Here is a 15,384-nt window from a genome sequence, read left to right as displayed (position 1 = left end):
TATATATATATATATATATATATATATATATATATATATATATATATATATATATATATATATATATATATATATATATATATATATATATTATGTTTAAGAGGTAATTACTTGGCAAAAAAAAACAAAAAAAAAAAAAAAAAAATGTCGTCCAAATACACCAAATTAGACAAATGTGCACTTGAACGAGGCTTTTACCTTACCCATCTATCCAACTACCTAGGACCAAACAGTATACCCGAACCGTCAACCAAATAGAAATGTCCAAATCCATGCAAAGTCGTCATCAATAAATGCAAGTCGTTGTAAATTTACCAGCAAAAGCACCTTAAATCCCGCAAAATATTTCGAAGTGGAACCTTCCATTTAGGGCTCTTAAGAAGAAATACCACATGCCTTAACGAGTTTTGAAGCTTTACATTCTTTACCAAGTATGGCGAAGCCTCTACCATAAAATCTTTATGGTCACCCTCTGTCATGTAAAACTTTTGAAACACATGCAAACTATTCAAACTATTAAAAATTAAATAGAAAAAGTGTTTCAATGTTTCCATAATAAAATCCCAGAGGTCACTGAAAGAGACCTATATATATATTTATATAATCTTATATAAAAGTATACCTCCTAAGTTGTTACGTTCATTCGAATTTTAGTTGTTTAGTGGGCCGTGTGTGTGTAATTGCGCTATTGTATGGTCTTTTCCAGCAAGATCGTTTTGCAGAGATGACGAAATGAATTACGTGTTATTTATGCTGATGGTTTTCGTAAGAATTTCAGCATGTTGCGTTACTTTTCCCCTGCAGTTTTATTTCGTAATTCGCAGGTGTTTCCTGTGGAATACGTTTAAGCAATAGGTCTGTGTCAGTTACACAGAAGTTTAGCTCATTATTGCTCAATCTCTAAATTTAACTTCTGTTCGATTATTGCCATAAAAAAAGACGTGTTATTATATTATCGATTAAGTTACTTGGTTTCTGGTTTAAATTTTTGAAATGCTGCAAATTTTGCGACACTTTTGATAAATATTTCATGACGTTATGTTTGAACATCTACGAAAGCATGGACTCTTTTATTGTCTGAATGGCCCGTAGTTATTGGGTCTCCTGGAATATAAACTTCTTTTTTTTTATGTTTTGATCGCTTTCTGTAATATTCTTCAGATTATCCCATTCTTCTTTCTTTTAACGACTTCCTTCCTGTATGCCTGTTGTCCACTTTAGGTACTTTTCAGGTGTGACATTTCTGAAACAATATTCACGAATTTTTTTACGTTGTTTTTAAAGCAATATTTATTGACAAAACTGATGAAAGCAAATTTGGGTACTTGCGCATTAAACGTACTCTTTTATATACTGTAGTATGGAGTGTCAAACTGGAGACACTACAGATACACGCCAGACTGGTTATTTCAAGACACCGCTACTAGGAATTGGAATGCAGAGTAGTTTTCATTGCGTTTACGATATTTAAACTGTTGTTTTTTGGGGTTTAGGGGGGGGGGGTACCTAGGTTAGGTTAGGTTACGTATTTAATATATGGTATACTTATATATATATATATATATATATATATATATATATATATATATATATATATATATATATATATATATATATATATATATATATATATATATGTGTATGTTACCGTGAATTTTCGAAATCTGGTTAATGTTGACATCGAAATTCCTTTTTCACTGCTTGAATTCAATTAGCTGTGCGAGTCAGATTTTTCAATCTAATGCAAGCTATGATGGTAAAAGTTAAAGTTAGGTTTAGGGTAGATTATGTTAGTTTAGATTAGGTTAGGTTAAATTTGGTTCCATATATCAGAAATGGGTTAAAAACCTAAATTAAGCTAACCTAACCTCATCTAACCAAACCCAATCTATTCTAACCTAACCTGTCATCATCAAACCTTGCATTAAATTGAAAAATAGACTGTCAACGCTAAGTAAATCTAATGAGAAAAAAAAGGTATATCGGACATTCATCGGTGAATGTCGACATTTACAAATTTGCGGACATAAGTATATATTATATATTTTGCGGACATTATATATATATATATATATATATATATATATATATATATATATATATATATATATATATATATATATATATATATATATATATATATATATATATATATATATATATATATATATATAATATAATATAAACTTCGAAAAAATGATGTTTGTTCGTCTTAAGTTTCAACTTCGCTCTCTGCTCTTTTCGAAAAGACTTTGTTTTTTAATAATTTTATTCAATTTTAGGTTCTAAAAATATACAATGTAAACCTTACAAAATGTTTAGGTTCTCAAAATATACACAGTAAACCTTACAAAAAGATCTTCTCCAACTTAGTCGAAGAAACTAAAGAAGTCAACATGTTTTTCTTCGTTAAAATGGGATATTTTAACATTTTTAACTTGTAACAATAACTTTCATCTTTTAATATTAACTTTTACTGTTAAGATAAACATAATTAACAGTTCTTATTCCAAAACTAGTTTTTTTTTTATGCGAACATGATTTTTCGTTTCACTTACTAAGGGGGCTGGGAGGGGGAGTTGTAAACCTCCTTTCAGGGATTTTCAACCATGGAGATTGTAATGGTACCTTTTTATGCTTCCCAGCCTTTTAACTGCAGAGATGGCGCTGAAAGTTGCCATTTTCGGTGATATGTGCCTGTGACACTTGATGGCTTTGTCTAGACAAATCTTCAAAAAGTATGTTGATATAATCAAGAGTTTTGAATTCAGCCATTAAGTATTTCTCTACGGTGTTGCAATAGTCTGCTAGTTCTGCTAGTCAACAAACGATTCACAAATATTACTGGGCCTGTGAGAAGGTATATACAATAATTTTGGTGTCAATGTGGTACTTCATGATGGTCTTATCAAGCCAAATTTATGAAGAATACGTAGATATAAAAAATAGCTTTCAAATGAACTCTTTAATTGTGTTCTATTTCTGATGTTCCAATGCTCCAATAGCGGCGAAGGAAAAAAGGAGACGTGTGTATGTAAACACATACTACTACTATTATACATACTTGCACACAAAGGGAATTTAAGTCCCCGTCCCGAGATCGGCTCGAAGGACCCCTTCTCACTGGTTCTCTGAACCCATTTCTTGTTACTCCCTCCATCATAAATCCCTGAATTTAAGTTTCCACTTTCTTATATTTTCCTTGGGTGGATCTGCCCCAACACATGCAGATTCTACATTGGTACAATCGGTTGATGTATTATATTCTATTGATTATTGATATGGACACATGACTTTTTTTAGTTCACCATCTGCCTCATATATTGCAGTTCCCCTACTATTAACCGAAACATTCGGTGCTTTTCTTCAAATTATTTGAAAAAACTACGTTTTCTAAAGAGTTAAAGAGGCTGAGTTACAAGGTCGAACCTTAAAACGTACAGGGATTAGGAGGCACAGTTGGGGGGGCTGCCGCCCCCCAAACCCCCCACTTTCGCAGCCTTTAAATAAAAAAAAGTTTTTTAAGCTGAAAGTAAGGAGCGACATTAAAACTTAAAACGAACAGAAATTATTCCGTATATGAAAGGGGCTGTGCCCTCCTCAACGCCTCGCTCTTTACGCTAAAGTTTTTATTGTTTAAAAAAAGAGTTGTGAGAAAGTCAAACTTTAACGTAAAGAGCGAGGCGTTGAGGAGGGCACAGCCCCTTTCATATACGGAATAATTTCTGTTCGTTTTAAGATTTAATGTCGCTCCTTACTTTCAGTTTAAAAAACTTTTTTTTGTTATTTAAAGGCTGCGAAAGCGGGGGTTTGGGGGGGCGGCAGCCCCCAACTGTGCCTCCTAATCCCTGTACGTTTTAAGGTTCGACCTTGTAACTCAGCCTCTTTAACTCTTTAGAAAACGTAGAGGCTGAGTTACAAGGTCGAACCTTAAAACGTACAGGGATTAGGAGGCACAGTTGGGGGCTGCCGCCCCCCAAACCCCCGGCTTTCGCAGCCTTTAAATAAAAAAAAAGAAGTTTTTTAAGCTGAAAGTAAGGAGCGACATTAAATCTTAAAACGAACAGAAATTATTCCGTATATGAAAGGGGCTGTGTCCTCCTCAACGCCTCGCTCTTTACGCTAAAGTTTTTATTGTTTAAAAAAAAGAGTTGTGAGAAAGTCAAACTTTAACGTAAAGAGCGAGGCGTTGAGGAGGGCACAGCCCCTTTCATATACGGAATAATTTCTGTTCGATTTAATATTTAATGTCGCTCCTTATTTTCAGTTTAAAAAACTTTTTTTTTATTATTTAAAGGCTGCGAAACCGGGGGGTTTGGGGGGGGGGGCGGCAGCCCCTCCACTGTGCCTCCTAACCCCTGTACGTTTTAAGGTTCGACTCTGTAACTCAGCCTCTTTAACTCTTTAGAAAACGTAGTTTTTTTCAAATAATGAATTTTAAGTGGCTATATTTGGTTTTTTGAAAACAGGGAAGGAGTGATCGGATTGAGCTGAAATTTCGAGGATAAGCTCCCAAGCCATAGGAAAGCTTAACCTTTAAATTTCAGCCCAATCGGACAACGTTAAAGGGGGGCTGTGGTGGGAGGGTCGAAACTTCCGGCCCAGTTTACCCCGTGAACATAAAGTCGGAGGAAGATGAAATTTTGCACGTTTCTTAGTTTGAGCTTGGGCTACAAAATGCGATCTTCGCCGTCTCTCTGCGACCTCTGGGACCTGAAATCGCTTAACATTGTGGTGGGTCGCCTCTTTATAGAGGCACAAGTGTGCCTCCTTGATCTCTGCAAGGGACCAAAAGAGAGATCATTTCATACCGAGCAACTCCCAATTTTGTTGGGTTTTTTTTTCCGTTTTTTTTTCTCTCTCCCGATCCGCTTTTTGAATGTTTTAGCCGTTTTTTAACTCATCTGTTAATGTGTTGCTCAAATTTTTTCAAGCCTTTTGGCATGAATCGGCTAGGATGAAAGAGAACGTTTTCAATATGTAGTGCTATTATATGCATTTAAGTGCCTTGCGTGGTTTTCCACACTAAAACATTACATTACTGGGTTTTGTGCCTCGGGGTGAACGTAAAAAAAGGTTTTTTACTTAACTTCGGAAACATAGAAAATAGACTCGTGCACTGTTTTTACGTTAAGTTTCAAATTTTCATATTTTTTTCAGTTAGGCGCACATACACGCTAAGCAGATAAAATAATAATTTCATCGCCAGAAATACTGGAGTCTTGCACTTCCAATATTTTGCGCGTTCAGAAAAACATTTTTACTTATTTTAAATATACACTGCGAATATCAGACTTTATAGAAACATCAACAATAAATCACAGGTGAGAATCAACAAAATGGGGGCTAGCTGGGGGTCGCAATATCACTAGGGGTGCCATCAAAGCCGAAACAGTTCTAAAACTAATGCGCTACTAACTACTCACTGCAACCTTGAGGCCAACAAAGCTGCACGGTCCTCCTTCATTCCAATCTATTCAAAGCTTCACTGATTACCCCTTCCCTTGTAGTTCCAATTTCCTTAAAATCCATTCTCACGATATCTTCCCATTCTGTTGGGGAACGAGCATCTTTTTGTTCAGTCCCAGATGGATGGCTAAAAAGTACGATTTTTGGCGACCTATTTTTCTTCTTCCATAGAATGTGATCCATCTATTCTGACATTTTTTCTTAATAGCCCTAGAAAGCGAGGTCGAACTACAGTTTTTGCACATCTTACTGTTTGATATACGTAACAAGTCTAGTTCAAAATGTCTGAATTTGTCAATCAAAATGTCAATACGATAGGTGTCTTTCAACTTCGTAAAATTACGTGTGGCAATTTTCATATTATTCAAATCATTGAAGTTATTGTGGCCTCAAGAAATACAGTGGGTCCCACCACTGCAGATCAGGAATTTAACGTACTGCAGAAGCAATCTCAAAGTGTATTACCTCCAACTGATTATATGTTATAACCATTCTATCCGTGTGATTAGGGGTGAATAGAAAAATACGTACATGTCCCCTTCCTTCACTGGGTGTCTTTCCATGAAATGTTTGACATTTAGGCTCTAAGTGCCTTTTTGTTGGTGACCCCTAGACAAATCCTTAGGTACCCCCCCCCGTACAAATAGAGAAGTATCATTTCTCACTTGCATAGTTTCGAAGACATATAATGGGGGATTCAACGGGACGCAAGTTGGGTGCGAGGGTAATATGGGACCAGAGACGGATTGTGATTCAGTTGAATAATGGGGTCGTGCTCAATTATATATTTAGTAGAAGTGGTGCAACGTTTGGACTGACTGTATTTTTTGTATGTACATAATTTGTAGAAACAGTATATGGAAACAGTACATTCAAATAAACCAAGAACTGGTATCAGAATTAGAAATTTATTCAATGCATCCATGACTAAAAAGTTACCAATTACCCAATTGAAAGTCTAATATCGACGGGGGGACCCGCCTAGCTCTTCAACAGGCTTAACATAAATGTAAAAAAAACGTAAAGAATACGGCACTGGACTTTAATGCCCCTACCAGATTTGCTGATCTCCGTTTCACGGCCCTTCAGCCACGAAGTGCAACTTTCACACACCCTTCCTGTTTACCTTCCCCAGATTTCTCCAGGCAACTATTTAGAGCTAGCTGAGCTTATAGTCTGCCAGTCTGGTTGAGCTTATAGAGTCACGCCACCGACTAATGAAGTTTTTAGCGGCTCGTTGCCATGAAAATTGTCATAAAAAACGTAAATGGCCAAAAGGTCATAAAGATGTTTCTATTAGTCACAATGTTGTCATGGACAGAACAGCTTCTGAGTTCTGTATAATCTTTGGTGCATTCAGCTTACTGTCTCCAAGCCCTATGTCTGCTTCTCAATGCTGCTGTCACTAGTCCTGTGTCGTGTCTTAAACCGTGCTTACGTACCTCTTGACCTTCGGTATGCATGTAAAATTACAGTGTTTTAACCCAATATCAAGGGAAATCGGGGATTAATTTCCTCTGATCTGTCTAAAGTATCGAACCACCGCGTCCCTCCTCTAAGAAAAATGCAGGATATCTATGCTTAAAAATGTATCTTTAAGTTTTCAGTCCCCTCCTCCTAAAAAAAAAACCCATTTCCCATCCTCTAAAATGGTGGCTGTCTGAACACATGCACTTAATCTAATCGGTTAATGAAATTTCGAATTTGCTTTATCTCAATTTTAATAAGCTTGACACATGTTGCAATGCTTCTTATTTTGAAACAAAGTTGAATATTGGTTGTTTGCTAATTCATTTTTTAATTTTTTTTTATTTAGAACGAAGATAGTATTAGAAACTCTTGAAGATGCAACCATCCTTCAAACAGGTAACGATATTCAGAGCTATCGACGAGTTGGTCATCCCGCGTACTTATCACCAGAAGCCATTTGTTCAAGCCGCGGAGGCTCTTATTCCGGTTTCAAGGCTGACATTTGGGGGCTTGGAGTTATTATCTACACTGTTCTTATTGGAAGGTAAGTTTAATTTAAGCGATATTTCAATGCATGCGTGCGCTTGTGGAGTCAGTCATAAAAATGAGATTGTCGATGATTTGACTCTAGTGGCCTCATTTTCGTTCGTTCCCCCTCTATAAACAGACAGCTGTTTTGTAATATTATCTGCTACCTCCAAGGGTTGTTTGGCCTCTCTTATTGGTGGATTGATCTTTGAGTTTGTTTTTATTTATTTTTTTTGCTTGGCAGAACTGCATAAAATTAAAATGCACCATAGATGCAATTTTGTACTGCGGGCTATGTGCTGCCTACTATGTGCTGCCTGCTTGATTTAACATCTTCTCCTGTTTATTCTTTAGAAAAGATTTTCAAGAACAGGCTCTTTACTTAGGTGTTTGAATGCTTTTGATTTTGGTCGCATTTCGTTGTGATTCACAAAAAAAAAGAAAAAAAAGAAAAAAAAAAGAAAAACCAAGTATAAGACAAATCATGGAACATATCTCAGTGTAGATTTCAAAATGTTTTGGGTGTTCTCCAAAAACACTCGCGGTGTTAAAAGCCAAATCCTTGATGCCAGAAAATCACTTATCTCACAAGGTTTGTGCCTGTTTTTTCACCTGTTCTTCGGAAAGAAAAATCTGTAATCCAAATTTAAGGTTATTTTCTATTTTCTGCATTAAAGAAGGGTATGGTAGTAAACTTTCTGTTCACCTCTTTACTAGTTTTTTTTATCATTTCATAGAATGTATGAATAAGGTTGCTTACCGAAAAGAGAAAAAACAACACACTATCTGTTATGCCTCCTTGTAATCAATCGAATGAGGTTAATACAAAATAAATAAAATGCTACAGGTTTCGCCTTAATCTTTGTTGCTGCATCCTTCAGTTAACTCAGGTTTCAATCTTTAACTAGTAATAAAGTAGTTTTTTCAAAACCTTTTTAACTTCCAGACGATACTTTTTTAGGAAGTTAAATAAACTTCATTGTCAGAAGAAAAAATCAATGATTCTGATGGTTTCAGTCTGTCAAATCCTAATAGTCACTTCCATGAATTAATTAAAGAAAAAACTTCGAAAAATAAGAAAAGAAAACTAAAGACCATTTTAAACTTAAGCTCAGCAGATACAAAAGCCTGTTAAAATTCAAACTCAAAACGACCAGAAATTACTATTAAAGAATAAATGAAACCCAAAACAGAAATTAAATAAACACTCATAGGAAAAAACATACAACAAGTAATAACACAAAAGAATAAATAGATCTTAAAGCGAGTAATGCTTAGATTGAATATGAAAATCAAGCTTGAAACGAAAAAAAATATTTTGCTATTGAAGTATAAATGAAACTTAAAACGAACAGAAATTAAATAAACAATCAATGCAAAAAAACATACAATAGATACTAATATAAATAGATAAATCTTAAAACGAGTGAAACTTAAATTGAATATGCAAATCAAGCTTGAAACGAACAAAAATCAATACAAACAAGAGTTTGTGTATCGCCTCCTTCTCTCACTGTAAAAGTCTAAAACCTACTACGTCATCGGCGCTTTTCTGAAAACCAATTTGATGACAAATATTTTCTTTTGAACTTAATATTGAAAATAAACATTAAAATGATAGTAAAATTTTGAACTGATGAGCTTTCAGCAATTAATATCATTACACATCAAATATTCAGTTTAATTTATTAGTTCTTTCTAAATTTGTTCAAGACGAAGATAGTTTCACTACAAACAAGAGTTTGGATACTGCCCCCTTCCTTAACTGTAAATAAAAACCAATAGCCTACTGCTTCATTTGCGCTTCACTGAAAACAAATTATATTACAAATATTTTCTTTTCCAGTTCTTACATCATTGAAAATAAAAATAAAATTAGAGTGAAATAAATTCTTGAACTGATGGATCTTTCAACAACTAATATCATTATATATAAATTTTCAGTTTGATGTTGTTAATATTATCCAAGACTGTTCAAGACGCATATAGTTTTCAGTAAAGCGCCAATGACGCAGTAGGTTTTAGACTTTTACAGTGAGAGAAGGAGGCGATACCCAATCTCTTGTTTGTGTTCATTTTTGTTCGTTTCAAGCTTGATTTGCATTTTCAATTTAAGTTTCACTCGTTCTAAGATTTATTTACATATTTACATTAATATCTATTGTTTGTTTGTTTGCATTGATTGTTTATTTAATTTCTGTTCGTTTTAAGTTTCTTTTATACTTCAATAGCAAGATATTTTTTTCCGTTTTAAGCTTGACTTTCATATTCAATCCAAGCATTACTCGCTTTAAGATTTTATTTAATTTCTGTACGTTTTGGGTTTCATTTATTCTTTAATAGTAATTTCTGGTCGTCTTGAGTTTGAATTTTAACAGGTATGTGTATCTGCTGAGCTTAAGTTTAAAATGGCCTTTACTTTTCTTTGAAAAACTTATTTTTCGGAGTTTTTTTAAAATTAATTTTTGTTCGGTTTTTATTGCAAAAAGTTCCAAGTTTTAAAAAATTCTTTATTTGAAAATCAAACTTAAAAAAAAAATAATCAGATGTTCATCAAAGTATCAAAACTGGTATCAAAGTAACAGTATCGAATTGAAAAAAGTTTGCCCCCTCGGAAATGAGCCCCCTTTGAAGTTTATACGACGACCCTTTCTATATGAAGTGCCTCTGGGAAAAAATGAATGGAGTGTGGGGGGAGGCTATCTGCCCTCCAATTACTTTTGATTCTTAAAAAGTGAATTACAACTTTCAATTTCCAATAAAATGAGCCCTCTATGAAGTTTATACGAGTATCCCTTCCATAACAACCATATATGCCCCCAGGGCATAACTTACAACGCCTACCCTTGGGCCCTGGGGGGCTGTGTCGACACCGAGTTTTTTGTTATCTGAACTTTGAAATATTTTTAACAAAATTTCTATCTCAAAATTTTTATCTGATGCATTTAGGGCGTGGAGTGTGGGGGAGGGCTAGTTGCCCTCCTTTCTCTTTTGACTCTGAAAAAGTGAACGAGAACTTTCAATTTCCAATCAAATGAACCCTCTCCCAAGTTTATACGACCGTCCCTTCCATAAAAACGATATATCCCCCAGAGCATTACTTATAACGCCTGCCTTCGGGCCCTAGGGGGTCGCATCGACACAGGAGTTTTTCTTATCTGATCTTTGAATTATTTTTAATGAAATGGCTATTTAAAAAATTTTATCGGATAGGCTTGGGAAAAAAGGGTGTGTGTGCGGGGGGTCTAGTTGCCCTCGGATATCTTTTGACTCTTAAAAAGTGAACTAGAACTTTCAATTTCCAATCAAATTAGCCCTCTCTGAAGTTTATACGAGCATCGCTTTCCTAAGAACCATACACGCCGCCAGGACAACGCCTACCCCCGGGGCCTTAGAGGTATGTGTTGACACCGGAGTTTTTGTTATCTAATTTTTGAACAATATTTAAAAAACTGGCTATCTCAAAATTTTTAACGGATGAGTTTGAAGAAGAAAGAGCGGGGGGGGGGGGCAATCGTCCTTAAATCTCTTGACTCTTAAAAATTGAACTAGAACTTTCAATTTCCAATCAATTGAGTTCTCTATGAAGTTTATGTGAGGATTCCTTTCATAAGAACCATACATGCCCTTAGGGCATAACTTAGAACGCCTTTTCCTGGGCCCTGGGGGTTGTATTGACACCGGAGTTTTTCTTATCAGACATTTGAACTATTTTTCGTAACAAAATGTCTATCTCAAAAGTCTCATCAGATGGGTTTGGAAAAAGAAAACGTGCGGGGGGGGGGGCTAGTTGCCCTTGGATCTCGTTTGACTATTAAAAAGTGAACTCAATCTTTCAATTTCCAATCAAATGAGCCCTCTCTGAAGTTTATACGAGTCCCTCTCATAAGAACCATATATGACCTCAGGTCATAACTTACAACGCCTGCCCCAGGGCCCGGGGGGGGGGGGGGTTTCGACACCTGACCTTTTGCTATCTGACTTTTGAACAATTTTTAACTTAATGGGTATGTCAAAATTTGTATCGGATCCATTCGGGAAAAGAGGCATGGGGGGGGGCTAGTTGCACTCCAATCTCTTGGCTCTTAAAAACTGAACTAGAACTTTCAATTTCCAGTCAAATTAGCCCTCTCTGAAATTTTTACGAGCATCTCTTCCATAAGAACCATATATTCCCCCAGGGCATAATATACAACGCCTGCCTTCGGGCCCTGGGGGGCTATGTCGACCCTGGAGTTTTTGTTGTATGGTCTTTGAACTATTTTTAAATAAATGGCTATCTCAAAGTTCTTATCAGATTGGTTTGAGGAAAAAGGGGGTGGAGGGGAAAAAAGGGAGTTTTTGTTATCTAATTTTTGAACAATATTAAAAAAAACTGGCTATCTCAAAATTTGTAGCGGATGGGTTTGGGGAGAAAGAGTGTGGGGGGGGGGGCTAATTGTCCTTAAACTTCTTGACTCCTAATAAGTGAACTAGAACTTTAAATTTCCAATCAAATGAGCCCTCTTTGAAGTTTATACGAGCATCCCTTCCATAAGAACCATATATGCCATCAGGGCATAATTTACAACGCCTGCCCGGGGCCCTGGTGGGTTGTGTCGACACCGGAGTTTTGTTATTTGATTTTTGAAGTATTTTTATTTTTTTCTATCTCAAAATTCTTATCAGATACATTTGGGAAAAAAGGGCGTGGGGCGGGGGGGGGGGGGGCTGGCTACCCTTCAATATCTTTTGACGCTTAAAAAGTGAAATAGAACTTACAATTTCCAATCAAATGAGTCCCGTCTGAAGTTTATACGAGCATTCCTTCCATAAGAACCATATATGCCCCCAGGGCATGATTTGTAACCCTTGCCCTGAAGACCTTGAGGTGGGGGGAGTGTTATGTTCAAAGATATAATTTCCAGAACTTTCAACTACCTTGAATAAAATGGCTATCTCAAAATTTTGATTGGAGGTGTTTGGGGAAATGGTTGGCATGGAAGGGGTTTTAGTTGCCTTCCAATCACTTTCGACTGTTAAGAAGGGCACTAGCCATTTAAATATCCAATCGAACGAGCCCTTTTTGAAGTTTCTACGACAACGCTTTCTATAAAAAACTATATGCCCCCAGGGTATAACTTACAACCCTTGCCGAGGGCTGTGGGAGGGTGGGTTGTCATCCTAAAAGACCTAATTTCCAGAATTTTCAACCACGTTGAACAAAATAACTATCTTAAAATTTTGATTGGATTTGTTTGAGGAAAAGGTGGGCGTGCGAAGGGGGTTAGTTTCCCTCCAGTCACTTTCAACTATTAAAAAGGGCACTAGCCCTTTGAATTTCCAATCGAATGAGCCCTTTTTGAAGTTTCTATTACAAATTCTTCTATAAAAACCTTATATGCCCCCAGGGCATAACTTACAACCCGTGTCCTGATGGTTGTGGGAGGAGTGTCCTCATCAAAAATATTATTCCTATGTGGAAATCGACTACGTAGAACAAAATGGCTGTCTCAAAATTTTGATTGGATGTGTTTGGGGAAATGGTGGGCGTGGAAGAAGTTTTCGTTACCTTCCAATCATTTTTGACCCTTAAAAAGGGCAATAGAACTCTCGATTTCCAATCGAATCAGCGCTCTATGAATTTAATATGACCACCCCTTCCATATGAAGTGCCTCTGGGAAAAATAAGTAAGTAATAAAAAAACATTGGAGCCGTATGACCTTTACTATAGGCAATGCTATAGCGTTGCCTCTGAAAATTGGCACAAACTGGTTGACTTGATTTTTTGTCCTGTTACCTGTTTTGTCCCAAAACTGACCAGCCCTTTTTTGTTAGTCGACACATGTATGCCACAAGGAGAGAAGTGTTTATTAGTCCCTCTTGCCATTTATTTTTCAAGAGTCTGGACAGCACTAAGAATATGTATTAACTGTTGTCCTTTTCAGGTATCCGTTCAACGACCAAAATCCCTTAGCCCTTTTTTCGAAGATTTTGCAGGGGCATTACTACCTGCCTGATGACCTTTCATCTCATGCTAAATGCATGATTCGGAATTTACTTCGCAAAGACCCTCTTGAACGACTGAGTGCAGAAGACCTTCTTGCCCATCCATGGTTTGCTGAAAGTGAGGATATTATTGATAAACCAGGCAGTGTGGAAGTTTTTGATGAAATTAATAATGATCAGATTGTTCCAAGTGCTAATTAGATTTCATCTTTCGTTTATGATTTTTCTGCCGGATTTGTTGCTTTAAGCTGTCTTAAGATATTGCATTTTAACTGTTTTTGTGGTTTTAGGGAAGTGTTTTACTCGCTTTTCTCTCAGCTACTTTCTGTACCTCACAATTTGATTTCAATTACAGTTGAATAAAATTGCTAGTATTCAGTCTCTAGCCTTTTTTGTGTTGCCATGTCAACGTAATTATTAAATGCAATTTTTTTCATTCTCTTTACTCTTGTCATTTACAAAAAAAAAACCTGCATAATTAAACGAATTTTCAGCACCATCAAGCAAATAGTCATGTAGTGTTCAAAACCAAAGAGCGTATCTCACGTATTCGTAATTTTACTGGAGAGCGAAAACGACGCTTTAGAACCTTTCGTTTTTTTTTTTGTTTTTTTTTTTGTTTTTTTTAATGATTTAATAGGCAAAAACCATTGGGAACGACTGATGTTCGATAATATGGTTTCATTTTTAAGATTAAGCTATATTATCAACCATCTTTGGTAATATTTAGACACATGTTTTGGCCTTATCAGGACTGGTTTCCTTTCCCTCTTATGAAGTAGATATGTATGCAATTGTTACTAGATATTGATATGTCTGCATATTGATATGTATGAAGTAGATATGTCTGCAATAGATTAAAAAATATCAGATAAAAACTGAAATTGAAAACATATTCATTATCTATTGATGTGATATTTCAGATTTTAGAGCGTGCTGCGGAGAACTCTTAGGAGCTTTATAGTATTCCATTACGGGTAAAAAATGTCATATGCGCTATTTGGTTTTGAGCATTATGGCATCCACCCTTTACTGAAAGCATGCCCTCCTTACTTTGACTTTATATATTGATGCGAGAAAAGAAATATTTGCTGTGAAAAATTCAGCTATAAATGAAATAAATAATAACCTGGAATAAGTATGTCTCTTCCTTGACAAGTTTATGAAAATGGTAGTTCATGAAATGAAGTTTAGCTTTGGAGTTTATTTTTTTGTTCTTGTTTTTAAGAGGCAGCAAACTTGAGTAAAAGGCTTCTAAATCTTCAATAAGGGCGAGCCTCAAAAGCATAACTGTACCTGATGTATTTCTATTTTTGTATTTGTATCTTTTGTATTTTCTTGCACCATATTTTTTTTCCTCTCCCTGGTACATCTGTAACTGGAGCTAATAGTTTTAGCCGGGGAAAGGGATCTATACCATCTTTCCTTCAAAATTTGAAATTCACATACTTTATCAACCCCCCCCCCCCCCATATGAGAATAGTTGACTTCCTTGGGATTGAAATTTTGGCCACATCCCTGACTGGACGTAATAACTACACGGGGGATGCTTTCATTAAAAGGGAGAAGGATTTTCTGTTCACTGTACTTTTCACATCTTTGCTTTGAAACACGTCGATGTAATTTACTATTATATGTCTGTTTAGGAGAAAATATTTGCCTGAAAAACTCCTTCGTCCTATTTCTTCGTATAATCCGGTTGTTTGGTCTTCCACTTTGATGATTTGCTAGGAATCTGTAAGATGAATAGATGTGTCCATGAATGTCCAGATTCTTGTATTTGCTGATCAATGTTTAAATCTCAAATTGCTGCAAGTTACTCGTTTATGGTGATACGACCGAAGTTTTACCATCTAAAGTACTACCGAGGGCAGGGGGCAGGGTTTTTGCCGCCTGACAGGTTCTTTTTGACGGCTGAAAGCAAGTTC

At 35.9% G+C, this 15,384-nt stretch overlaps 1 protein-coding gene across 1 annotated transcript in view; it reads left to right on the top strand.

Moving 5' to 3' along the window:
• The window catches only part of LOC148952185 (tribbles homolog 2-like), a 62,342-nt gene extending 48,507 nt beyond the window's left edge, over positions 1-13,835 (top strand). Inside the window, exons 3-4 of the mRNA XM_089089647.1 lie at positions 7,286-7,483; positions 13,396-13,835. Of these exons, the coding sequence (XP_088945773.1) occupies positions 7,286-7,483; positions 13,396-13,657 (460 nt within the window). The 3' untranslated portion in view covers positions 13,658-13,835. The remainder of the gene's footprint in view (positions 1-7,285; positions 7,484-13,395) is intronic.
• Positions 13,836-15,384: the final 1,549 nt, after the last annotated feature.

Source organism: Artemia sp. Qi Xiang Cuo, chromosome 5, assembly GCF_049724085.1.
Source record: "Artemia sp. Qi Xiang Cuo chromosome 5, ASM4972408v1, whole genome shotgun sequence".
Lineage (NCBI taxonomy): Eukaryota > Metazoa > Arthropoda > Branchiopoda > Anostraca > Artemiidae > Artemia > Artemia sp. Qi Xiang Cuo.
This window is presented reverse-complemented; position numbering and strand designations above follow the sequence as displayed.